Source organism: Xiphophorus couchianus, chromosome 3 (assembly GCF_001444195.1).
Source record: "Xiphophorus couchianus chromosome 3, X_couchianus-1.0, whole genome shotgun sequence".
NCBI classification, from domain to species: Eukaryota; Metazoa; Chordata; class Actinopteri; order Cyprinodontiformes; family Poeciliidae; genus Xiphophorus; species Xiphophorus couchianus.
Window position 1 is genome coordinate 17,647,383 of NC_040230.1, and position 27,833 is coordinate 17,675,215.

The 27,833-nt window shown below is 38.3% G+C and overlaps 2 protein-coding genes across 5 annotated transcripts in view; one reads left to right on the forward strand and one right to left on the reverse strand.

Moving 5' to 3' along the window:
- Positions 1-240: 240 nt before the first annotated feature.
- jazf1b (JAZF zinc finger 1b) lies at positions 241-19,317 on the reverse strand. 2 transcript variants are annotated; one of them, XM_028011635.1, is made up of 5 exons: positions 18,472-19,317; positions 7,669-7,741; positions 6,862-7,073; positions 5,060-5,229; positions 241-3,064 (listed from the first exon to the last, which is right to left on the reverse strand). In XM_028011635.1, the coding sequence occupies exons 1-5, from the start codon at positions 18,620-18,622 to the stop codon at positions 2,888-2,890; spliced, it is 783 nt and encodes a 260-aa protein (XP_027867436.1). In that variant the 5' UTR covers positions 18,623-19,317; the 3' UTR covers positions 241-2,887. The 2 variants fall into 2 exon arrangements, with proteins under 2 accessions (XP_027867436.1, XP_027867443.1); XM_028011642.1 differs by having other exon boundaries at positions 6,862-7,052; positions 18,472-19,310.
- Positions 19,318-24,490: 5,173 nt separating this feature from the next.
- The window catches only part of creb5b (cAMP responsive element binding protein 5b), a 51,192-nt gene continuing 47,849 nt past the window's right edge, over positions 24,491-27,833 (forward strand). The window contains exon 1 of one of the 3 annotated variants that reach the window (XM_028011557.1): positions 24,491-25,046. In XM_028011557.1, coding sequence (XP_027867358.1) covers positions 25,017-25,046 — 30 coding nt within the window. In that variant the 5' untranslated portion in view covers positions 24,491-25,016. Of the gene's footprint in view, positions 25,047-25,070; positions 25,383-27,833 lie in introns of those variants that run through there. The other 2 variants (XM_028011562.1, XM_028011547.1) reach the window with 2 other exon arrangements.

The window sequence follows — 27,833 nt, forward strand, 5'->3', positions numbered from 1 at the left end:
GAGACGTGTTTACCAAACTTACATTTAACACATGCGAACATATGCTTCCCCTCCTTCATCATCGCTGTACAGGTCATCGGTCAGCTGTCATAGAAAGCAGCCTCGGTGCACTATATTCAGTCAGGGAGAAATCTTAAGTAATTATACCCGTACAAGAATATACAGTATATCATCAGATCATCTATTTTAGAAAAATTTAAGGCAATATTGTGACCGCCTTAATACTTTGTGTAATATGTAGATTTTATTTAGCTAGGTTTCCTTTTTTTTTGTTATTCTGATTGTCTCTTATTTTCATATCAACAGCTAATCAGTGCATGCTCAGCTTTTGTTAATTTTCCTTCTTTCTCTTTGAAGCTATTAAGTTATTTCATTCATTAAGATGTTTCATTAGTTTAGTGAGTTTCATGTATCTAAATAAACTAATAAAATTACTTTGAAATTGCACCGTCTGATAATTAATGAGCAGGAGTCGGAGGAACAGGTGAACTTTTATTGTAAAATATACCAAGTTTTCATGAAGCAGCAGAAATACAGTACATATGCTTTCTTTGTTTGCTTTACAAAAACACAAAAATAAATTTAACACTTTAAAGGGTGATGATACATCCACTGTATACTATTTATATATTGACGGTACAGCACAGCCGCAGTTCTTTCAAAAATTACAGATCTCATTCTTATTTAGGATGTGCAGGTTTTAATCCAGTGGCACCAAGAAGGTTTGGAGGCACAGCACAAACTGAATGGCAATTTATTCACGCTCTGTCCTATACGAAAATAGAAATGTGTAGAAACGACAGCATGGTTGGATGAACACGTACGATGACTGTCGGCGGACAGTTCAGCAGCACGAACAAATACTTTCACCTCAAAAACGAGGAAAACACAAACACTTTCCAGAAATGGCAGCTGCTTTGAGGCCGAGCTCATTTAGGAAGGAGAGCGCTGAAGTAATGAACTGTCCTGGAAATGAAAGACATAAAGGAAGGAGACCTTCTGAGCTTGTTAGAAGAGCACAGCTCAAACGCCAGTGTCGGAGGGTTCGTTAGTTCACTCTGACGGCAAAGTTAGGCTACACTAAACAAAAGTCAACCCCTCATTTACTCCTACTTTTCTTCTGAGATTAATTTTTCTTTTACTCTTTCAAAATGGTTCAAAGCAATTGCTTAAGTTATTTTTTTTGTTTCAGTCTTGACCTTGTTTCTGATCATTTGTAGAGATTTGTTTTCCTTTTTAAAAACCGTATAATTTCAAAGGAGCATTTAGCGCAAGAAATTACACAATGTTCTCCACACAACATTTGACGCTAATCTTTAGGGATTTTCTTGCAGCTAATCAATAAAACAGGAATGCTCCAGTTTATTTAGTTGTGTACCAAAGAAAATGCTAAAGAGAAACAAATTTTGCAGGCATTTAATAGGCGAAAACCCAAGTACTATTAGAGGGGAAAAATATAACAGAGAAGTAAACTAAAGTTAAGCTTTTGGCCTTCGACCTCAACTTGACTGTAACTTCGACTTCATGCCTGGAAACCGGCAAATTTAAATGAACTCAACAAAATCTGCAAGAGTAGTGATTGAATACCCAGCCAGAATTATGCGGTTGAGTTGCAACTTGCTGAGAGACATGGACTGGACCTGCATGCATGAGAAAATTATTTTGCAGGCCCAGGTTTTTAATAGTCACAGTATGATGTCAGTTTTTGCATCATTGTGCTCTTACAAAAAATAATTAAAAAAAAGATCTGGTAAAATAAACCATAACAATCCTAAAGGTAGATGACATCAGTGTCTATTTAATTCCTTTGTTTTTGCAGCTGACTGCTATTGTTGGTACTTTGGCAGATTGTTCTGAAATACTTCATTTTTATTATGGCACAAAATAGGAGCTGAATGCACAGCCACGGAGCCATTTCACTGTTTCTTCCTATTAAACAGTGGAAGAAACTGTTTTCACTCAGGCAGTGAAAACTAAACAGAAGTGGTTGGGCATAAAGCTAAACTGCTCGGTGACTCTCAAACTGAAGACATTCTTAGACATGCTGTTTGGGTGTTTTTGGAATGGGATACGATTCAAGGCAACTGCTATACATTCAGAAATGTCACAATAGTGAGGCCTGAAGAATTGGACTTGTTTACTCGTTTTTTTTAAAGTGCTTCAATACCTTACTGTGAAATTAGGAAGGTCAGCTGCTTAGTCTTAAAGAAAGTTACCCAAGACACGAAGAACTGCTACTCAAAAATGTTCTCATGATCCCTCTGAGCAGCATGGACTCATTTAAAACGATCAGGCAAAAGCGAAGCTGAAATGCTTGCAGAAAAATCACCTGAGATTATCCTTTGGTGTTCCCACAAAAGAGATGTTATGCATGTCCTATGAATGGAAAAGTAACTTGTGTTTAAGACAAACGACTCATTTTTCCCAGTCAGGCTACATTCAGTTTCTTCATTTGCCTCTTTCCCATTTCAAGCTCAAAGGCTACGACAGAGTGAGTAATGGTGTTTCCTTTCAACAGAAAACACAGGAATCTGTCCATGTATTCAGTATATAAAGGACAATGCATTTGTAAAACTAATCATCTCCTGGCTACTTCTCAAGTCTACATGATCAACAAGCACCATAAGTCAAGGGAACAAAGGTGGGATAGAAAATATCTGAAATGTGCAAAAATACAAAATGTGAATGACATAAATATGGCAATTTGCATGGGGATAAAGGTTGAATATTACATATATACTGTGCAAACAAAACATAGTCTAGTGTTATAGCAAAGTGAAAAGAAGGGAAAATGAAACTGGAGGCAGCGAGCGGAGCTGCTGGTGATGTGAACTTTAGATGGATGTTTATATGGCCCGAGGGAAAGTGCTGGTCATTGACTCCACCTCTACAGCTGCTTCTTACGGAAGCTGTCAGTAGAGATGGGTGGATGAAAGTTGATGGTGTGGTGACGGAGACCCTGAGATGTCTTGTAACTCTTCCCGCAGCGGCATTTAAAAGGTTTGCGCACCCTGATCTGGGTCCGGTGTCCGTTCTTGGCATGATACTTTATGCCGTTCACGTTCTGTTGCGAGACAAGAAATTTGAAAAAGACAATAGTTTACATTAAACATTATACATGACAGACTGCATTCTGGAACTATTACAACTACAGTAGATGAAGAGAACAATTCACGTGCTCGGACTCTGCCTTTCTGTTTTTTTTTGCAAGATTTAAAGCACCTGAATATAAATGCTTGCTGACTTTATTTAAAGTTTTAATTGTAGATAAAGCATGAAAAACACGTATTATTTTCCTTCCACTTCACAAAGATACACAATTATGTGTCACGTTCAAACTTGTGGCTGTAGTGGCACAAAATATGACCAACTTCTAGAGGTTTGGCTACTTTTGGCATTGTCGTATGTTGGGACCAGAGATCTGCCTCCAGAGCTTCATACCAATTTTATTTGACTGGAGATAGAAAATCTCTGTCAGAAACTAAAATAACAATTAAGCTAAACTGTCTAAAATAGGCATAGTTAACCCAGACATCTAATTATAGGCCTAATGTGGGCAAAAACAGATATTATCCACAAATATGTAACATATGAGGTATTGTGCATGATGTTGCATAATTTCCAGAAAAACAAAAGTTTGCAGTCAACAGAAGGCTTGTTCTGCTCCTAAACAGATCCCTGCTGCTGCCTTAAGCCTTAGTCATTGCCTATAACTCTGTCATTCACGTCAGCAAAGCAATTTTCTCAGGCTGTGCAGAATTTATCCCAACCACACACACCAGATGTGGGCGGAAAATCCTATAAAACTCCATATCACTGAGGTGGACTGGATGTATGCCTTTAAGTTGTTGTACTGCCCAACAAAGAACCCATTTTCCACTCTCCAGGTCTCTCTTTCTCACATACATACAAATATACATACACACACACACACACACACACACATATATATATATATAGGATGAAATCCCATCTATCCCTGCTGTGCAGTATGGGAGTGGCACCATCATGCTGTGGAGTGTTTTGCTTCAGGAGGGACTGTTGTACTTCCCATGAGGAAGAAATGTTCTCAAAATATTAAAGCAACAACTCAAGACATCCACCAAGAAGATAAAACTTGGACTAGCGTGGCAATTGCCTTCCTAAGCAATTTCATTCGATTCTCATCTCCCTTCAGTGTTCCATTTGGAATTTCTCCCACTGAGCCAATCACTGAAGAGATAGAGTTATAAATGATGAGGTTTAGTTTATGTTCTGTTTTAGAATTGTAATCCGCTCATATAGGGTTGTAGTTTGGCAACGGAGGAAGTGAACAGTGTCATCCAGTTCGTGTCGGATACAATTCTAAGTATTGAGCAATTAAAGTCAGAGCAAGAGGAATGTTTAAGACATTTTATTGCTGGCCGAAGATGTTGTGGTCCGACTCTCCATGGGGTTGTTTACAGCGCATGCAATTGCCAGTAATCTTCAACAAGCTGGCACACTGCATGTCACGGCCAGTGTTAGCGACTGTGTAAAACTTAAAACTTCAACAGAGTCCACGCCCCCAGCAAGCAATTGTTTCTCAATAGCTGAGTGTCCAGATCGTCGTTACGAAGCCAAAGCGTAAAACAAAGGGCTGTTTTTCACCAGGGTAAGCTGGGGCACAAAGGTGTTTTCCACTCAGCCAATCATGCAGCCAAATTAGTTACAAAGCAGCGCTCCTTTCAACGACTGAAACTACATTGACAATATTTACTCAACAACCTTTTATTTACTACAAGAAACGTCAGCTGAATGATACTAGCAATGACAAAAATGACTGTCATGCCAAAATAAAGCAATGTGTACAATGTTATAGGGAAATGAAATCCAGTCAGATCTCAATTTAGCCATGTGAGAAAACAGGAAAAGGTTTTTTTTCAATAGGATAAATAATTCCCTTGCATGTAACAATTTTTTTCTGTGTACGTAAAAGGACATAAGACAGAATGTTGTAAGATTCAGTAGACAAAAATCAGACTAAAACTAAAACGACTACAGCAATTTTAAGATCTGATAAATCACGGATGAAACGCACCTTGTATCTTTTCTTACAGCCGGGAACAGGACAGGCGAAAGGCTTCTCATCTCCTCCGTTCATGCACATGGAGCTTAAGATAGACTCAGAGCTGATGGCGCTCTCTGTGGTCCACGACTCGTCACTGTCAGACGCCTCAAACTCTACATCCTCATCGTCACACTCACTACCTGTGGGAAGAAAAACAACAGAAAGTACAAAGATTTACTTCAGATCCACAGCATCTAAACGAAAATGCTCTGATTCGTGGCTTTTGACTTCCTTGTGGCAATCAGATCTTAGCCCTTGGGCTTTCTGTCTGGCAAACACAGACCTTTCTCAGCAGCAGTTCCCATACTTGTCTCTTCCTGAATTACAATACCCACATTTTAAGAAGCACTAAAATCAGCCAATTATGGGGAAAAAATCTTGGGTTGAGAAACGTCTATTTGTTTTATGTATTCATTAATGTTGTTGTCTCTTTGAGTATGTGGGAAAATGCTACAAAGCTGTTTGAAAAAAAAAAAGTTTTCTGTAAATGTTGAAGGAAAAACATAAATGGTTTTAAATTTTTCTTTGACAAAAATAACTCTGAAAAGTGTGGCTCACATATGTGTTCAGCCCCCGTGTTTTAAAATGTTTGTAGCGACAGGTGTTTTTTTGAAGTACGCCAATACCTGCTGAGCGAGATTGAACAGAGAGCGCATGTGAACAAAATGTAAAAACTTCTTAGTTAGATTCAAATCTTGGCCATTCAAATACAGGACCATGCAAATTCAACCCATTTATTTGCAGCTCTGGATCTTTGTTTTGTCGTTGTGCTGCTAGAAAATAAACCTCCCGCTCAGTCTCAAGTCTTTTACAACCTGCAAAAACCTATTGCCTCGCATTCTGTAGGCAGACCGAAAAAGTTCAGTTTTAGTCCCATCTGAGCACATCACCTTCTTTCCCATCTCCTCCAGAATACTCTCATGTGTACTGCTCTGCTTAACGCTCTCGTTGCTAAACCTGTCACTAAAAAAAAAGTCCTTATTAGAACATCCCTCACATCATTCTACATTACATTATAAAACTCACAATGGCAGGATATCATTTTACAACAGAAAGTGGTCTGCATGGGAATTGTTAAGAGTTCAATTTGATTCAGTCCTCTGTCAGGTGTAGGTAGAGGAAATGCACAGTGTAAAAAGCTTAATTAAAGGAAGCTCTCATTTCTGAATGTCAATCAGACTCAGAATGTGAGACACAGCAAGACTTTTAGCAGGTAACAGGAAGTTGCACTGTTTTATCTTGTTGAGCTTTCAGCCACTGTCTACTGTTGAACATGCTAGCTTTGGAAAGGTTGGCAGCGTATAAGAAACCCCAGAGTTAAGGATAGGATCTAGATGATGGTGAGAACACACAAAGAGACTGAGACTGTATTTATGCTAGCCCCCACTAACTGAGCTAATAGCTATGGGAAAATGCTAAACCTAGTCTTAAATGTGAATTCTAACATTATTTTGTCAGACTTAAAATGGTAAATCTTTGATTTATAGCAAATACTTTCACACATCATTGCCTCTGTTTCTAACATAAATAATGAATGTGTACTCAATAATGTGTGAGAGCTCGAAAAAAAAAAGATGAATTCTGTTCTCATACTGTATATTCTTGTGTAATAATTCTTAAAGACAGAAAACAAACAAAAAGGCATCTGAGAATCCACCAAGAAATTCTGATCAGTGCACCTCTACCTTAATAATAAAAAAGAAAAAGACAATATTTATTTGCTGCTGTGAGGTGAAACTGCTCATCTCACTAGAAATGAGAACGACGGGTACCTGTTGGTGTACTGCTGCGGAAGGAAGAGGAAGGGGTGATCGGTGGGGTGACAGGAGGGGTGAGGTTTCCACTGGTGTGACGGGGTGGTGTGGAGACGTTGGTGCGTGACAACGTGGCCGTCAGAGAGAGCTTAGGCTGCACCTTTTTCTTCAGGGCCTCGTGTTCTCGCCTCGCAGCGTCTGTCATGAACCTGGCATTGTGGATCACAAAGCTGCTTAGTGTTTGTTAAAAAGAAAGAGAAAAAAAAATTAGGAAAAGAATGTAATTTCACACTTTCTTCACTAATTAACTTGGAGCCCTTCAGTTGTAGAACGCATGGTTGGAAAAAACACCACTGGCCACATTTCCATGAAAAAACATTTTATTGGAGTAGTAAAGTCTTTGGTAAATTGGTATAATAAGATAGAAGCATTAACACAGACACTGGTGAAGGAAAAGTGGAATTAGAAAATTAAGTAACAGCCACATGAAGATGCGTTTGTAAAAGCAGGGAGACAGTGGGACACTTTGTCGTACTCTGGCGTACTGTGGAAGGCCAATAAAAGCTCTGTTTGAGCCCCATATCAAAGGCAGCTGGGATGATCTCAGAGCAGTAAAAAAAAACACAACGCCACAGAAATTAATCTAAGCAGTCCTCCAGATGACAAATGAAACTGTCAGCAACACTTAATGAGTCTCCCGCATAATATAAAACAGAAGCAGCTGATTCAGAAGAAGTCTCGTCATAAAATTAATCTGAGGTTAAATCAGATCAATTCATGAATTTTAAGAAGCAGGTTTTGAAGGTTAAAAAAAATTGCCCTTACCTATTGATGTAGCTGAGAGCAATATATGTCGGCTGCTGCTGTTCCTGCTTCTCCAAGAAACAGGGGTCTGTTTCTAGGCAGATAGAGAAACAGAAATATTGGAAGGAGTTGAGCAAAATGAACTAAATATTCACCAAATTCTGTAGGCCTTCAATTTATGCTAACATACATATTTGAAATCAAACATTTTTATAAATTTTTATTTTGCCTTTTTCTTTTTGTTAGCCTTTAATGCTTTAACAGCTTCTCCTTTTAAGGTTGACGTATCTCATAAAAACCAATAAAATAATATAATAAAATATTATCTAATCATATTAAAAAAGTACATTCACAAATGAAGTGTTCCACACACCTGAACAAGGTGGTCCTGTGCTAAAAGTAATTGATCTTGTTGATCTTGTAGAGTGTTAAAGCATTTTTATCTAGAGGAACAATCTTTATTCTTTGTTTCCTAGTCCGCATAAATTTAATACATGAATGATTAAGGCATACATAAGGTTTCACACTACAGCATTTAACAAATTTTAAATAGAAGACATTATGTAATGGCGTAACCAATCACAGGAAAGGCAGTCTTTCCTATACAGCCTTGTTCCCCACAAAAGATAATTGCAAAATAAGCTGATTGGTTGATCTGGGATCTTTGAACAATCATTGGAAAGTTGCATGGAAAGAAAATGTGTGAAGAAATATGTGCACAGGCAGCAGTTAAAACTGCACCCTGTGTAGGAATGAACTAGCTTGACTTTGAACCTTCTTCCACTGTCAAAGGCAGGCTGGTTCAATGACCATGCCATCACTGTGATTGTGTGGACAGCAACCTGGCCTGGCATAAACACATAAAAATGAGAGGCATCAGACCCCCCCAAAAACTGCAAACAAGCTGAGGGATCCTATTAAAGTAACAAAGTCTCTGATTAATTTTATGCCACACCACTCAGATGTCGTAATTTATGTAAAAGGAGCCCCAACCAAGTACTCCACACTATGTACGTAAATACTACATTAGACTCTATTGGTCCTACATTTATTTTAATCTTCTGAAAAACATTTTTTTTATATATATCTGTAAACCATGATCGTAAAAAGTGACAGAAATAAATGTTTAACATTTATCTCAATCAGTTTCACTGTCTAAATTGAAAACAGTGTGTTCTTTTTGTACTCAGCTGTCAGATTTTCTGAGTTTCCAATTGGGACACCAACAAAAAAAATCATCCTGAAGTCCAAATTCTGAGGAGAAAAATTAGAGATTGCTGAGCAACCCTGACTTCAGTGTCTACAACGGTTGCAAGCATATAGAAAGTAGTATATACTCTAAACTAAGACCTTTGTTGAACTAGTATGTGTAATCATATTTTGTTTTTATGTATGAAAGCATAGAACAGAGAGAAATATGATATTGGTTTGTATTGGGAGTAGCATTTAGAATTAAAACTATTCTGACCCGAAGTCAGCTTTCTGACCTTTTATCAAAATGCTCCCAGCTCATGTGACGACATTCCCAGCTCAAATCTCGAAGTTACAAAACAGATGGATTGCTAATCATTTTTGTATTGACTACAATTATCAACACCAGGTGATAAAAGTAAAATTCTCTCCACTTTCTGTGTTCAAACACAGAAAAATACATAAATAACTAGGTAGAATGTACAGCTCTATGTGGGGCATCACTTCAGTAAATCCCCTACAATCTATATGAAATTCAATTTTGAGATACAAAGATAACACACCACATTAACATGCCTGAAATCAATATGAGGGCCGATTTGTTTTGGTATAAACTACTATAACCAATGCAAGATAATGACAGTATTTCTCTCCATTTTAAGATATTTCACAGTGTCATTTGTTTAATGAGATGCAATTCATCAGAAGTGCTTTGTTTATAGCTTTTGCCAGCAGCTTTCACTTAGTTCTATATGTGTGCAGCCATAAGCATGAGACTGGAGTAATATATAAACCATCAGAAGTGCTAACAAATAGTTTAAACAGAAACATTAAGAATGGCAGTCAGAGTGAATACTCAACACAGGACTAATAGGCAAACTCCGACTTTCCCAGTCAAGACCATGACCATAATGAATTTTTTTTTTTTTTTTTTCCTGACTTCTACCTTGTAACTCAGATTTCCAAGTATAAAGCAAACTCACTATATTTCCTCGGTATAATTGTATTTAAAGTATTAGTGAGAGAATCCAGCCTCTATGGACTGACAGACTGTTGAGCACATAAAATAATGCATATTGAGGTGTTTTCAGAACATTTAGAAACACAATCCACCAATTTTTAAAGCGACAGATTTCATGGCCCAACTATAAAGTCTTCTCTGTTCCCCTTGTAGCACACAGTTTTATTATAGAACATCAAGTAAATGACATCTCACTATTTCTAGGTTCTTAAAGTGCAGCCCTGCAGAAACCAAATTGCACACATATGACCACACTCCACACATTGTATGTTTTCGCTTTCTCAGCTCCACACATTCGTCCTGCTCAGTGGTGCTAGATGTACAACAATAGCCAATCTCCACACCCTGAGGTGAAGCGTGACTGACTTCAATCACTCTTCCCTCTGTTATGGGAGAAGAGAGACAGCCCATAAAGCAACACTTTGTACCACTTCCCAGCTGAGCCGCGCTGCTTGCATCTCTGACAGTGTTGTGAAAGACTGCTCAGCCCCATGGGGTTCAGTGCATTGCTTGGTTTTATCCAGCTCATTTATTAGGCCATTGATTTTTTAAACTATTATGAGCTTCATTTAAGAAGAAATTATAACATTAATAACACTGCAATTTCTGTTTACTGTTAGCATCATTTTCTCTCACTATAATGACAATTGCAATGAGAAAAAACCCAACTAATTAAAGGTTTTGTTTTAAGAGGTTATAATTAAATCCCTCTTTTCGGCAGAATTGCTTTAACTATGCCAAATTGTTTTGTTTTTTTCAAACCCTCATCTGAAAATCATATTACATAATATCAATTGGATTGAAATTTGAATACTGACTAGGACACTCAACCATTTAGGTTTTTTTTCTATGAGGCATTAAATTTTGGACTTATTGGTATTGTTTTGGATCATTATCCATGCTTGAGCTTAATGTAATGATCTGATTGATGAACGTTCTTCTTCTGGCCGCAAATGTAATCATGCTTTGACCAATTATAACAAGTCACAAGAAGCTGAAGCAGCAAAGCAATCACAGACCATCACAACTGGACAACCACGTGTCCAGTTGTCAGTAAGATGCTCTTTTTCTGAAATTTTGCTAGTTTCTCACCAGATTTAATGGGATTCATACCTTTCAAAAAGTTTCCATTAGTGTATCGCCAGTTCACAGAATATTAGGCTTCATTAAGATTTTTTTTAGAGGAAGTGTGAGAAGGGCCTTTGCATTATTTTTGGTTAGTAGTAGTTTTTTGCCTTTGAGCTCTTCAATGGAAATCCTTTTTTGCCCTGTATTGTGTTTTTTTTTGTGACCTGCTGGTGTGTGTCCTTGGGATGATCCACCATTGTTGCATTTGTGGATAATGGCTCTCACAGTGGGTTTGAGTCCCAAAGACTTAGAAATGGTTTTGTAACCCCTTCCAGACTTTGCTTCCCATCTGTTCCTGCATTTTTTTTCCAAATTGGAACATGTGGTGTTGTTTTTTGAGATGTTTTAGCATACGCTATTTAAGTGATTTCTTGATAATACCAGGTAAAATAGTAACCCTGCCAGGGTTTAGCGACTGGGATTGTACCCAGCTTTGGGAGAAAAAATAAACTGCATTTGTCTATTAGCATGGCACAAGTTTTTTGAGGCCATTATTAAGGTAATGTTAGTGCTGGGGTTGAAGAACTTTCAAATTTGTAATTGCAGTTTCTTGAAACTATACAGGTCTTAACCTAAGACTACAGATGGTTCTCTGAAGGCCATGTGCAAGCGTTTCATTAATAGAGGATTTATCCCTGGTGTGAAGGACAGCACATTTTACTCTACTTTCCAACGATGTCATGAAAACAAAGAGTTGGAGGCACGCATTCATTATGACACTAGTCCCATGCCAAAAGCCAGAGGCAACCCTGAGACTGCTCAGAGCTTTGCAGTAATGGCATGCGTGTGTGCAAGAGTGCACAAGAAATCCCTCCAAAAATCCCTAATGAGTCTCAAGCTGTGGATTGGCGGCCAGCTCAAACAGCAGTGGATCGGTCCGTTCCCACACACTGTAAATCACAAAAGCCTCAGGTGGGGACTGCAAAAGAAGGCCTGCAGGGACCACATCCCCCCACAGCCTCTAGTGTTCTTATAGGGCCACCATGAGTCAAGGATCAGGAGGAAGGTGCCTCAATTGGAGATGGGAACCCCTCTAATCAAACTACACAGGTGGTCCACCATGGTGGGCACCTATTAGAAGGCTTCTGGGAAACAAAGAGTTAGTGTAAGTCAGTGTAATTTGTATTTATGCCTACACATATGTGCTGATGTTATAGGGCTTACATAAAGAAAAGATATAATGACACCCAACAGAGCAGCTATTTTAATCTAAAGCAGATTTTTATTATTTATTGCAAACATTTATTTATGCTACGGATGGGCCATTCACACTTGACAATCAATTCATGCATGAGGGCTTAATGAAGCAATATTAATGATTGTTTCTACCTGGCCCCAACCATAATTGTCCCAGTTTTATCTAAATTTTGACTGGTCCTTTTTGCACCACTTCAATGACTTTCTGTTCGTGTTTTTTGTTCTATCTGATGGCATCACGTCACCTTAACAATTATTGTCACCCTTTGCAAATACGCCTGCAAAAGCCTTGAAGTAAATTGCTCAGAGTGAGCTGAGGAGATCCGTTTTTTCTTTTGGCCTTTTAATAATAAATGTGGTATTTGAATGGGAGGTTTTCATGTCTTTCCCATTTTGAGAAGAGGTTAAAGGAAATAATCCTGCTTGTCAAGTCATATGTACTCCACACAACACAAACAGGAGGTTACAAGTCATTAATAAAAAGTTACTAAATGCTTTAAAAAAAGGTCCCATGCATAAGCATAAGTCAAGTGTATTTTTGGAAGTTTTTAAATACTGAATAAATGTCCACAAATTGAAGGTAGGACTTTTACATTTGTTTCACTGTGTGTGTGTGTATTGTGTGATTTTTCAGTTTTATACAACAGTGAAATTTAAATTACTACATACTAGTTGTGCTTGGATTTGTAGCTGTAGGGTGTAAGTGCAGGCCAAATGATCCAGTACCACTTAACAAAAAGGGTCTCTGTGGTGGTCTACATCAGAATGATCACACAGCACACCTTCCTCAGGCAGCGGCGGAAGTGACGCCTGCTAGCCTCTCATTAGATACATCCTCCACCAGACCAGCGTCCTCACTCTTGTGTGCACACCAGACGCACAGTCCCCTCTCTCATTTCCACCAGCATCTGGCTGCTCCACCCCTGACAGTCAAATGCACCGTGGGGCAGAGGTGAGTGGTGAGCATTATGGTGACATGTTTATGGCGACTGTGAGCTGCAGGGAACATTACCAGGAGTGGTGGCACAGGTAATTCATTACAATGTGACCTCTGAGAAGGAAATGAAACGGAGACAAGCTCCATGTGAAAGCCACTCTTCGGTGGTTTCTGAGGAAACATGGAGGGAATAAAATGATTCATTATAAGTTTGACACACACAGCAACCTATACAACCCAGGCGTAAATGCAGAATCCCTCACCGTTGGATTTTTCTAAGTGCTTTATCAACCACGTAATTATAGCTATTTTGTTGTGTGCCATTTTTAAAATGTCATATTACGAACATTAGAAAAGTCTTCTGAGTCCGACATTAACATTGACAAGCATAAAAAGAAAAATATTAAAGGAGACAATAATTAAAAATTCCATTCAAAATTTTGAAATTGAATATCACTGCAGATCTATCACAATAAAACAATCCAAAAAATAATTCTAGTGTTACAAAGCTCTAAAAGGTTATGCAGTGTCTGCAACAAAGCATATTCTCTATAAAAGCAAATTAGCTTGGTTTTATGGAAGCCAAAGTATTGTTTGGCCTTGTAAGCAAAAACAATATGTGAAAACATGTAGATTAGGAAACAGGTGTTTACTGTTGCAATGAATCTATGCAACTGTGGTGATCAACACCCGTAAAGATTCTCCAGTAAAACCAGGCAGCAACAAAAGAAATGCTTATGGCAACAAAACCAATGGCATAAATATAATCACACTGAATTTCTAAGCTGCACAATGGTTTTTTGGGGTAGTGGATTCCCCCCCACAGAGAGGCAACAGTGGGGGACTGGGGAAATGTAATTAGCTCCACCAGGTGCACAGATCAGGGAACTAGTTACTGTCTAACAAATTTATTACTTCCGCACTTTTTTTTTTTTGTTTTTTTGAATGACTGCAAGTTGTTGGGGAAATAAAAAAAGCTCAATAAGCCTCCAACAGGACTGGCAACAAACAGACTTGTTGTGTTCCTAAGCTTACTGCCCATTTCAAGCTTCTGCTATTCCTGACCCTGGCTACCTGCTCACAGGTCAAAAAACACATCTGCAGCATCCTTCTGGTCGACTGAGCACATGGGGACATAGGCATAGTTTACATTCCATTATATTAAAACATAAGGCTACTTTGTAAGATTAAACGTACCTTTTAAAAATACCAACTTTTAAGCAAGTATTAAAATATTTTTAATCCTAGCAGAAAGTCATCATATATAAAGGGATCAATCAAACTATCTCTAATCTACTATCTGTCTATCACAATTATTATAAAGGACGTTTCACAAAAAGCCTTTATATAGTGCATTCAGGGGGATATCTCCCAATCAACAGACGAGCAGCGCCCTCTCTTGTTCACAGACCCATTCAGCAGTCTGCCCACAAAGCTCATGTACAAGAATGTATGCTTATTATCAGGCGCCTAATTACAATGGGGGAATGTGCCTCAAGCAGCAGGCCACCAGATGAGGAGGAAGACATGCCAAATCAAGCACCCCCTCTGTAATTATGCATCACAGGCACTTGGCACAACGCGCAAGATTTCGCACTTCTCTGAGTGTATGCAGGCCGGCAGAGAGGGGAGAGGATAGAGGTGGGTGGGGGTAAGAGGGAGGGAGTTTTTCCACTTTGAGCCAACTAATTGCTTCATTATTCCCTAACAAGTTATTTGAAGGCCTTGCTTTTTCTTTTTTTTTTTTTAAACTAAAGCTAACACCTCTGACACATGCACATGCAGCACCAGTCTGAAAGCCGAGGATATTAAAGCCAGTCAAGCAACAAACAAGAACAACAGAGGCAGCCGAGCCCTGTCACCTTCAATAATAAGGGCCTGAAATATCGGATCAGGGGAGCAGATGTTGGAGCGAAGGGTCACGCTGTGGGGAAGGGAAGTTGCATTTTTGCCATACTAACAAAAAGTATGTAAACGCTAAAAAAATGTAATGGCACCATTTGATGCAGCTTAACCTTAAAAAAAAAATGCATGTCCTTTGGTTCTCAAATGCTATCATTTTGAAAAAGTACAAAGTCTTTAAAAGAATAAAAATAGATGACACGTTCTATTCATTTCAAAATGTTGACTCCCACTTCCAGATTCATCAGTGATTCTGAGACTATTTTGCCACCCTGGTACTAGAGATGCATCAATCAGGCATTTCTTGACTGGTTCCAATTTCCGTCTTTCTTTGAGGTCTGACTTGCTGATTCAGACAAAGATTGATTCCAGTTTTTTTGGTTGTTGTTTTTTTTTTCAGTTTTATTTTTCTAAAGGGTATAACACACAACAAATAAAATGTTGTCCTTAACTGACCAAGCAGTTTGAAATATATCAGCAAGATAGAAATTGCGATTTTAACAGTGTATTTATAGATGCAAAATGGTGGGTGGTCTGAGATGATGACCTGCCAATCACCAATCCGAGTCATGCAATTAAAGAATATTTATGAAAATGGAGAACATTAGCAATAAAAGGTAGAAAAACAGAGATTGACATAATGTGGAGGAGTCAAAGGGAAAAATGTTATACATATCCTCCACAAATATTGCCTTTAAAACTTGATCTTTTATTTCAAAGACATAGTCTCACACTTAAAAATGTGCTACGGCTCCCTAATAGTTACATCTGGCAATTTTACTGTGTTACATCATGTTTATGCAGAACAATAAGTATGGCAGTGCTGACATTACAACCAAAACAGCACTCTTTCCTATGTATGGGAAGGTTTCATGAATAAAACCTACAGCTCCTTGCTGGTGAACATGTGTAAAAGGCCTTTAATTAAACCTTACACTTAAAATTTTTGATACACTAAACATGCCCATACATACTAAGAGTGCTGATCCCATGCTCATGGAATTTGGATACATCTGTACATAAAACCTTGTGCACTACATTACACCTGTTGGAATCTAAAAGTTAAAAAAAAAAACCTGTTGCATGTATTTATTCACAAATAGTCCCATCAACATAGATAGTATGATCAAAAACAGCTGATTAACTGACAGAGTGGGAAGCAAGGGATGTGAAAAATTAGTGAGGCTCCAGTGAACTTGGTCAACAAATGACCTTCATTAAATGTTGTTAAAAGCCCCCCAAATGGATAAAAAAAAACCCAAAAAACCCCAAAAGCTTGAAAAGTAAATGAATTAGTTCAAAATGATTTATTGAGCATACCCTGATATTAGTTCTGCTTCATTTATTGCATAACACTTAACTAAGGAGGGGCTTTGATTGAAGTGGGATGGCCTGTAAATTTGACAACATCTGTGAGCCAATTTTATCTGCAGCAGCAGTGTTGTTGAGCTGCTTGCAATACCAGCCAAAACTGATAGGACATTAAACTGGCCTCTTTTATATGCATTGTTAGACTTCTTGTTAAAGACAGTCAGAGTTTTACTAGCCAACACCAATCCCTATTTTTTCTTCTTTTTTTTTTTTTTTTTTACCAAGTGTAACTTCTTTTTTTAGTACTGTAACACAGGCAAACAAAATTCTGTAAAAGTTGTTTATTTCAGTAATTAAGTGTGGCAGAGATTGACCATAAAGAAAAAAACATGTGCTGCAGATTCCTTGACAGAGAAAGTTGTTTTAAAAGCAACAGAAAATGAAAGCATGAGAAGATTATCTTATGCATCAGAGCATATCTTCCAAATCTTTATCCGTTTCTTGCTACTTAAAACAACCTACGTCAAAGGACATGCCATTTGTTCATGTGTTTACAGACTAAAATGTCAGTTTTTATTAATTTAATGACTGCAAAAGTACATCTTCAGCAGATAACAATTTTAAATCAACAAGGCGTGGGTCGCCTAGCTGTTTGAAGGCATGCCAAGTTTTTACAAAGTTGTGCTGTCAAAGCCTCTAAAATGTATCTGTCATATTATAGTGAGATGCCAGACAAAGTGCTGCAGTGGCTGAAGTTTTCTCAAGCTTTATGGAGCATAGTAACAGAGTTCTCCACCTTCCCCACCTGTTGCTGTAAGGAAATGACACCAAATTTATATGGAACTTTTCAACCCTCAAAGGGTTAATAGGTGCACCATTCCTCTCACCCAAAAACTGCTGGAGACCCACGACCTGGTACAGACACGCAGGTGTAGACAATAGATTGTTATTTTTGACAAGCTATCAGCAGCATGTCTGCTAAGTAGCTGACTGCAGACTGCGTAGTTGAGGTTGACTAATTAATGTGATAATATTGGCTGTTGGACTACCAGTGTACCCCATAAAGATCAAAGCAGCAACCAGGAATTATATGCTGCATAATAATCATATCTACTTGAAAAGCTTCTCCACTGTTTTGCAAGTGTTTAATCTACATTTTTGATAAAGTCCAGGTGTCAGAATAAAAACAGATACAAGAAGTTCTAGATAAATATCATTAGTGTAATAATCAATATTTTATCAGCAATAAGAAAAGTTGCTTTTTCTCTTTTAAGTAAAAGTAATTTGACCTTGTTTTACTATTTCTGTGTAAAATGTAAATGGTGGTAATATTAAGTAAGGTTAACATTTTGGTCAATACGTTTAAATTTGGTCAGCATCCCCATTACAAATGACTTCTAAGCAGAATTTTACAAATAAGATTAGTATTTAATACCAAAACAATATCAATAGTAATGATAATAACGTTTTTCATTATATAACTTAGCCAAGAGATATAGAATATACAGTATGAACTTATATATTCTCTACTACAAGCTGACGGTAAAATCTAGTGAATTACAGAAAAGGGAAGAACAATATAATGATTATCTTCGACAGCCTGACAAAAAAAAAATGCAAATCACTAATAATGTTTGTCAAAAATACTTCATTTATTCTGAAAGAAGTTTGTTTTCTCCACGCTGAAACTTTATGAAGTGATAGATAAAGTAACAACACCAACACAAACGTGTTTTAGGATTTTTACACAATGACGTGCTGAGTGCTGCTAGGCAAACATCAAAACGCAGATAATTATTCCATGCAACCTAATGAATCAAATTCATGAGCGGGGCTTTGATCTCTGCGCGCGGCCTTGTCTCAGATGCTGCACGAGCGACTTGCCAACACACAAAGTGTCTCCGTTTTCTCTTACCGACTTTATTTCACTTCTCCAACTCTGTCGGTGTTACTGCTGTATAGAAAGCAACGCAACTCTTTAGACACAAACGAACAGGACCCACCGGAACATCAACAGTCACCACACCTAGCAACCGGGTTGCCAGGACGCAGGAAGTAACTTGTTAGCTGTAGCCTCTAGTAGCCACGTCTGCTAGCTTCGACCGTGGCGGGTCGCTAGGCGCCGTGCGGCTCTTACCGATGTGGTTATCCTCGATGTGCACGATGAGCTCGGTCAGGGAGTCAAAGTGGAGCCCGCAGCCGGCGAACCTGCAAGCGTTGGAGAAGAAGGAAACGGCCGCGATGCCTGTCATGGTCGCCGTGACATTTGAAACGAAGGCAGGCAGCATCGGAGCAGAGGCAGCGAGGCGAAGCAGCGGCGAGAACAGCTGGAGCGGAGCTTTGACTCCACCGAGCTGCGTCAAAACCCAGCTGGAGAGCGACAGCAGCACCGGATGTAAAGCTGCAGACTTTCATTTGAAAAGCACAATAGTTGTCAGATAAACTGCAAGCACGGATGTGGTTGAAGCCGCACATTTTACAGAAATTAGCTTTACATAGGCATGCAAGTATTTTGTTTAGTCGTTTATCTTCTTAATGTCAAAATAATTGATAATTTAGTCAAACGAGTTGCACAAGTTAATAATGATTATTACAATTACTTTGTTTATAATTCCTCCTGGCCTCGGCTGTTATGTTTAGCTTGTTAATTTGTTTAGCAGGGTCAGTCAGTACATATGAATAAACAGTAAAGTAATAATGTGCGCGAGACAGCAGGCCCTGCTGAAATGTGCAGAAGCCAGCCAGGAGGTCATTTTAAATCTCTTGTTCCAGGATAGTTGTTACACACTCATCCTAAAAACCAAATAAAAAAAAACTAATCCATAATCTAGTCCTGTGAGAAAAGCATTTGTCCCCTTTCTTGTGATTTTGCCTTTTTAGATTGTCAAACAACTTCTCGTACCAGACAAAGATAATCTGACGAAATACAAAAAGAGGTTTTCAAATTGTTGTTTAAATTATTAAGAGAAAAAGCTAGCCTTACCTTCCTGGAAAAACTAATTGTCTTCCTAACCTAATAATTGGTTGTGTTAGCTTAAGTAGCAACAATTACAATTAAAAGTTCTTAAACTCTTTGCAGAATTGTTTTTACATTTACCAGCATTGGCAGTTTGAGGCCATGCCACAGCATCTCAACTGGATTTTACTCCAAACTTTGAGTAGGCACGCAGAATTTGCCTGAAATATATGCCCAGCTTAGAAACAAACAAAAGATTTTGTTAATGTACCTTAAAGTCATGACTCTTTTAGCTTAACTTAAATGTTGTTCTCTTGTTCCAGGATAATTGCACTGATCCTAAAATGAGTGTGTAAAAAGCTCAGTTTGTCCTGCTGGAATCCAGATTCACATGCGGCCAGCAGGGGGCCCTAAGTATCCACAAACACAACTTCACCTTAATATGACCATGACAAGAGAAATCTGTAGAAATAATAATGATAAAGACATGATTATGTATTTATCCAAGATGCCACAGAGTATTTATAATATATTATAAGATATCCCTAAACATACGTATGTACTAAATTATATTCAGGGTATGGTTGAGGGGATTTATTTAGTTATGGGAGCTACATTTTGCTGTTCGAAATAATATTATACATTTATTATCTAAGCCCTGGTTTTCCAGTGAAAATCTTGGTTACTTACATGCCAAAAGGATTGTTTTAAATATTTGTATTTGAATTTCAAAAGGATTTTAAAAAAATTAAGCGGTATTAACGTTAATGAATGTATTTTTTACTGCCTGCTCAATGATAGACAGCCTGAAGTCATTAAATACATATACATCTATCTCTTTTTAAATAACTGTCCAGTCTTCATTAAAACTGCACCAACTTTGACTAACTCACAGTTTAATTTCAATCACTTCTAGAAATGACTCCAGATACTATTCTTCATCCAAGATTAAAACATTTTCAGCAATTAGTGCAGCCGTTATGGATCAACAAGCAGCTCAAAAACAACTAATAGCCACAGAGTGGCAGTGTTAGCTTGGGGATAAATGTGATTTACATCAGTTCATTTACTTTTAGTAAAGTTCACAACCTTAAGGTAATCAGAATTAAAATCATGTGCAGGAGGTAATTAAGTTAGTCTAGTGATTTAAACCCTCAGTGCTCCTCCATTATCTTATGCCATGGTAAGTTCATGTTAATGGTATCAAAATACTGTTAAATTAATTTGGATATTTGAGATCTACATAAACTGTAAGATAGTTCATTTTTATTCTTAAACTGTATGTAGGTTAGAGTTATTCATACAGTGAAAAGCATGTAGGTTTTATGACAGCTTACCATAAAACCAACTAAAACTGACTGTCTTTATCAGTATATATTTATTTTTTTTAATTAGAGGGTACTTTTAAATCTAGCGTTGCATTCAACAAACGTCCTGTAATCCAACTAAGAATGATGAGCTCATGAGTAAAATGATTCCCTCACTACTTTAAGTTTTCAGTTAGGAAAGGCACCTTTTCCCTTTTCAGTTTCTTACAGAGCAAAGATTAATATCAACTTACTAAGAATTACTCATCCATGTGCTTAACAAATCATCTTTATTTATTTATGAATAACTACTTAGCGTTGTTAAACACACCTAAGCAAGGAAGTATGGGTTGTAAGTAAATAATAAAGACAACCAACAATACTTTCATTCAACTTTAAATGATGTGGACATCAAACAGTGCTGTGTGCTGGGAGAGGGGTGCCATCTTGAAACAATTTTCTGTAATTTTCTGTCATTGTTACCTTGGTAACCTTTGTTTTCTTTGGCTATGAAACTTGTGAAGATGATGAAATATGCGAAAGAAGGCAAAAAGAAAAAGTTACCAAATCTAGCAACTTACGTCATTATTTACTAAGTGGTGCTCAGAAAATAATTTGCCATCAACAATTTTCAAGTTGAAGATGTAAAATGACCTGTGATGTAAAGCTAAAAAGTATGGTTTGACAAGTACGCAAGTGATTCAAAGGAAGAAAAAAATACAGTCTTGTTGCTAAATGGACAAGTGCTGAAGAGAACATTATAAAAAAAAACCATTGTGGAAACTGACGTCTACGAAACTGAGTTAACAAAAAGTGTTTCTAGCAACTAAAGAAATTGCAGATAGAACTTTCTACGGTATCTCGTTGCACCAAAAAGAAGCAAAAGAGGAAATTTAATTCAGGTTATCTCCATTTTTTGTGCAGCTGGTGTGAGATAGCAGAAGAACAAAGATCACAGCATGTGGTATGTGGTTCACTTCTCAGCAACACATGTATGAGTCATCACATTTTAAACTGCACCCTTCAACCAGACATGTAGAGCTAATAGATTAAACACTTTAATTTGTTAGAAACAAATCCTGCATTCAGTTCTGCGTTGATGCACAACTCTGTTTATTTGCCAGAGATGAGATAATCTGTCCCTTTTGTACATCTGAATTGGATAATTGAACAAATTTAAGCAGTTTCTTGCTTTGTGTCAGATATGATTGCAAGTTTGTGAGTTTTGTACTACCATATTTTAAGTCTTGTTATGGTGAAAGCATAAAGCAGAAAGCATATTGTCATAAGAAGTTTAAGAACCATGGCATTATAAAATTAACACAAATAAGACCATCATTTCATCTAATCCTTTTCTATGCAGGGTTGTTATATTCACAATAAATTCATCTAAACATGCAGAATCCATTTTCTGGCATACAGGGTGGTACTCTTTAATTTTAAGGAGTCATCTCATTGAACTGCCTCCTAATACTACTCTTAGTAGTTATAGGGTTTACTTTTTGAATACAGAAAAATCCCTACGATTTTCTACCTTTAGACTTCCAACGTGCAAATTACAATGAAATGAGTTTGTAATTCCACCTGAAGGCTTAGCAGTTTTACATTTCTTAGTCTCCAAAAGAGAGATTGTTTACCTTTGCATTTTGTGTGTTGCACTGTACACAAGCAGTTTCAGTTTTATTGTATGATCAGCAGTGCAAACTGAGTTTTGTATGTTTACACTAAAGCTTAACTCTACTCTGTTCAAAGTTTTTGCTGACTTACAGCTATTGTGACAAATAACCAGACAGTCATTCAACATGTCTCACCACTGACTACCAACTACTTTTTTTAACAGTAGAAACCACAAGCAGTTTACATAAGAACAGCAGTCAATCAGGATCAAGTCTTCTTGTTTCAAAATATATCATTATGTCCCTCCTTTTCTTCCTGCACTATTGCTCAGCTTTATTTGTCCAAAACTGTGTTATTTTCAGTTGAATATTTTCTAAGTTCAGTGTTGCCTCTAAAACCTACCCAAATAACTCTGCACCAACAGCTATTATCTATCTTGTATATAAGTGTTGTTGCCAGACATCATTTTACCCAGAGATATCAGATATCAGCTGTAGAGCCTGATTGCTCTAGTCTTCCCCACTCTGCCATCCTAATGAGGGGCTGTGTGATGTCAAGAATTTGATTAGCTGAAGATGTTTCCTGCCCTTTCCGATCCAAAACCTATTGTCAGGATTCTAGAGGAATACAATATGGTATAGTTAAAATTAATCCTGTATATTTTATTAAGACAGCTAAAATGGTGAGGCTTTGTGACTATACTTGTGCATCCGAGGCACAGATAATAACCGGACAATTTAAAACTTGCAAATCACTAAACAGTGATGCAACTCTAAGCTTGACAAATGAACAGAATATTCAGAATCAGCTGTCAGATGCTCCCATCAGTGTAAGTTTCAGTATTTCTATTTAGAAACAGAAAGACGTTAAGACACTTTTGTTATGCCCCCTTTACACATCTGGTGCAATCATCCTCACTGGCTCTTCAAGGTGATCTTACCCAAAAGCATCGCACAAAGGCATAATCATAAAAGGGTTAGTATAATATAGATCAAATCTCCTTTAGTGTGGGTCACTGACCCAAACTGTATCGGCTCTTTCCAGCCTTAATAGTCTGTTCTTCTAGAAGCATAATGTTTGGATTGGTTGGGAAATATATAGGCAATAAAGAGACAAAGGGATGTCATAAATGTTGATTAAAGCTCTGGTTAAAAGACAGAGGCGGAGAGGCCCTGAGTTATGAGGGCCTTTCAGACTGCGTTATTGTTTCGGTGACAGAGCTCTTAGTGTGTCTAGTGGAGTGGTCGCAGGCCAGTGGTAAACATTTCTCAACGTGTGAGGAGTCATTAATCCCTGGAGTGGAGGATGGCTTCACTACTACCACTGTCTGTGGTCCGAGAAATCACAGCCAGTTGGCACCAGCAGGTCACCGCGGAGCTGCAACTCTAAAGTGTTATACGCAGATGTCTAAATCTCTACTGATGTGCTGGAGCTAAGGCACACATTTCAGAAAATTAACTGGAAGGTTTCTAGTGGTTGTTGATGCCACATGTTCAATCAGAAAGGTTATCATTATTAGGGTTACTTTTTAAAGAAAACCACTTGTTTTTGTCTGAAACAGAAAATGCATAATTTTCCCCAATGCGGCTAAATAATACCACATTTATTATTATTGTTATAGTAAGTTTTATTATAGTTATAGCAAGGTTATCTGTAAAAATAATGTAAGTAAAAATAAATAATAAGAAGTAACTACATTTTATGGTGTTTTTACTGGGTTATTTATCAGAATATTTTTTTGTTGTTGCTATTTTGCCTTTTAAAGCAACAATAACCAACCAGATAGTTATTGACGGGATAATTAGTCGAGCTGTGTGTTCAGGTGGAACCTGCAGCCAGCTCTCTGACAGGCATGCAGTTCTGGGCTTGTCAACTGCGGTAGGGTCAACTTAAATAAAATCAAGGATGGAACTTTTTAAATTCTACATCATGATTGTGTTTTCTGTTTCTAGAAACGTTCTTCAAACAGCTTGGTTTTGTTGTAGACATGAGAAAAGTGTAGGGGACTTCTTTTCAGCCTGCTGACAGGTAGTGCACAGGACTAGGTGAGGAAACAGGAATGCTGGTTTATTCATCTAGGATATATTTGCATGTTATGGCTTCATATTTGAAGCCAAAACATGTTAAAAACACAGCTACATCTTTAGTGCAATAAAGAATATTGAGTCCAACTTCAAAACTTAAAATTAAGGTTCATTATTATTATCTAGAATTATATATATATCTCCTCTATATATATATTAGAGGAGAGAGAGAGAGAGAGAAAGAAAGAGAGAGATAAAACCTATTTTAAATTTAACCAAATATCTTCTCCCGTCCCGTTCTGTGGATATATCAAAAGCGCATGCGCAGGAAATAGAAGAGTTATTTAGTGAAATTTAAAATGGCAAAATTAATAAACTAAATTCTTTTACAGCCGAATGTCAGTTCTGGATGTAGCCTCCTCCAGCATCGAGCTGCTGCGTCCTGAGCCCAGTTCCGAGCTGTCAGTTCGCCCGCCTGTCTGACTGGTCAGCAGTGGTCATCCTGCTGTGTCGCACCACACCCACTCCAAGACCAGCCGGTGTCCCGTCCATGCTTCTGGGCGTTCCTCCACTAACCCCACTCCGCCCGCGCCGCCCCCCTCGTGCAGGGCCCGCTATGATTTAGAAGTTCAGGAATCCCACGTGACGTCACCCCGGGGTGACGTTATGCTTCTCTAAATAGATCGCATTGTAATCCTTTCTCAGTCCAACGTGGTTTCTTCTCAGAGGCTGCTTCACATTTTCTACACTTGTTTGGTAAGTTGAAAGCCCTGCCACCATGCAGACCCTCTTGCACGAGCCTCTGCAGGTTTGTTGACTTCGTTTTAAAGCGATTCTTTTGGTGACTCCCCCCCTCCTAAAATGCAACAGCTTGTTTTGTTGGTCGCTCCAGCAGTTTGGATGAAGATGTTGATTTTCTTCCTGTTTTCTGCAAAGATCCAGGCGTGCAGCTAAAACAACCACTGTCTCCCGCGAGTTTTGTTAGATTTAACGGCTTGTCATCTCACTTCATTGCCAATGTGTGGGCCTGTATTTATTGTTGTTGAAGTTGACACGGAGTCAAGTGCCGCCGCAGCTCTCGGTTCATGCAGTCTGCATGGACCTCACTCCACTCCACTTCATCCAGCTTGCAACTTCCACACAGGTTAATGCAGCGGGCTAATTTCACTTCCACCCCTTGGCGCTTCTACCAAGTTTAGTCTCTGCTCCGAGCCGCATCGCTACATCATTGTCACGCCTGTCCCGTTCAGGGATAAAGCGCAGCCGGCGACCGTCCCGGACTCTGCGTGCTGCGGCTTCACCAACGATCGTCTGGAAAACGCTTCTGCTGCTGTCAAGCCAGTTAAAGAGAAACAAACGACGCGTCTGTTTTTGTTAAATGGAAGTTTTCGTTTGTTATTTCTTTTTTTTAAAATTATTTTTTCCCGAAAAGCATAACGTGAGCAACATTACGTCATCCTGCAGGCTCGTCGATATTTGATCAACCGCTGAGATGTTGAGGGCTACTTTCAGGAAGGTTGTGCTGACGAGGCGCGCTTTGTTGCTATACGGCGTGAAGGGAAGAAACACGCTTTAATTATATGATTGCTCCTCGGCCGCTGTCATTATGTTTATGTGACAGCGCTGCCAATAACCACTTTTCTTTCATGTACACTCTAAATTATGCTTCCGGCTTTACCGTTTTACCTCGTGATTTCTGGAATTAATAACATTAATTAACTGGCTCGGTAAATGAGATTAGGCACAAGGCTGGCTTTTGTTTGCTTGGTAGAAACAATTTTTTTTTTTTTTTTTTGTCCAGTAGAGAGGTTATCTACGAAAATAGCTTATTGAAACTCCAATTGAACTTGTCATTGTTAGCAGCAAACGAAACATAAGTACGTTTAAGGTAGGCAAGGCGTGTTTTTGTTTCGTTGTGGGGATAAAGGAGAACCTTACAAATGCAAAAAAAAAAAGTTGTAAATGTTTTAAATTTCAAGGGAACTACTCAGACTGCAAACTTTCATTAAAATAATTAAATACATTAAATTAGGGCTTCATTTGTAACAAAATTTTACTTTTGAGGAAAAATAGGCAAAAGGTGACAAAACTATTAACAACTGCATTAACAATTGCGACCTGCAACTGCAGGAAGAGGAGCTTGTTTTAATTTGTGCCTTGCTACAGATTCCTTCCATATTTTACACAGGCTTGATTGCAGTCTTGGGGCTGATTGCACTGGTGAAATGTGACCCAAACTGAGTTTATTTGTTGATGACTGCTTCCAGTGCTCAGGGTTCATTTGTAATGATTGAGCTAATGTAAAAAAAAAAAAAAGGGAAAAGAAAAGAGGTAAAGTGACAGTTCAATCTGGCCCCACAGCTTTTGTTCCAGAGCAGCACTTTTAACGCTCAGGTTTGTTTCTGATTTCTTGCATTGATATCAAAGTGTTTCTCCAGTTTAGGGGTTTTATTGCAATCGTAACCTCTTCTGTTGTGCAATACAGTTGCAATAAAATCAAGTTTAGATTAGAGCTGAATTTGTTACATGAGTGGATCTGCAGCAGAAGTTGAAGAAACTGTCTTGAAAAGGCCAGAAACTCTGCCGCAAGGATCGCCGTAATCCTGCCTTGAACTCGTGCTGTCAAAAGCCAAGGCTATAAGAACGTGCAGATTTGAATTGCGCTGCGTGTTCATGCTTGCTTTAACCTCTTTGCACCTCAACCCCTCTTTTCCTCACCATATTGTTTAAATTCTAATGCGTGGTCTACCTGGAGAATTCCTCCCCAGTTCCTCTTGAAACCAAACGCTTGACCCTAATCCTTCAGCTCGCTCACATCAGGGTTTAGTTAATGTTATGTAGTGTAACCAAATTTCCTCAGCTAAACTAAAACATCAATATAAAATGTGGGCCCAGTGCTCTTTCCAAGAGAGGGGCGTTGAGTACTGATAATCTAAAGGGTGAGAGGTACTGGGGAATTCGCAAAGGCATTTTTGGAATTAACAGTTGAGTTTTATGCATCATATGGTTTAAATTTCCTGCTAACTGTGCTGAAATAATCAAACCCAATTTCAGGAACCGGAAGTATGGGTTTTTTGGGCATTATATTAAGTCTCATACTAAGGACTTATCTGGTTCTAAATAATAACTTCCAGTGATAATTGTGTGCATCGTTTACTCCGCAAGCAATGATATGATCACTCCATTTAAACCTGTATAAATAGATCGTGAGAAAATAAATAGAGTGACACAAGTGGCAGAAACAGTGGAAAAGTCAAACATTTGAGTTAACAAAAAAGTGGCAGAAGTGATTCAGAATTGGAATAACTCTTAACGACAGGTCCGCAGGCTCTGGTCCAACAGGCTGTCATCCTCTGTTTTAGTTTGAACTTGGAGCTCAGATCAGCAGCGTTGGTTGTGTTTGTTGTGTTTGTTGTGGCAAAGGAGACCAGGTGAGTGTTTAGAGCCCATTTAGAGGAGCCTGAGAGCACCAGGGGGAAGGAAAGTAAGACCTGATCACTTTGCTCTCTTGACAGAAAGACCCTGTCCAGACCCTGTTTTGCAGGCTTGGTCATGAAACACAACTTGTTAGGCAAACACCGCTGCTTGACATAAC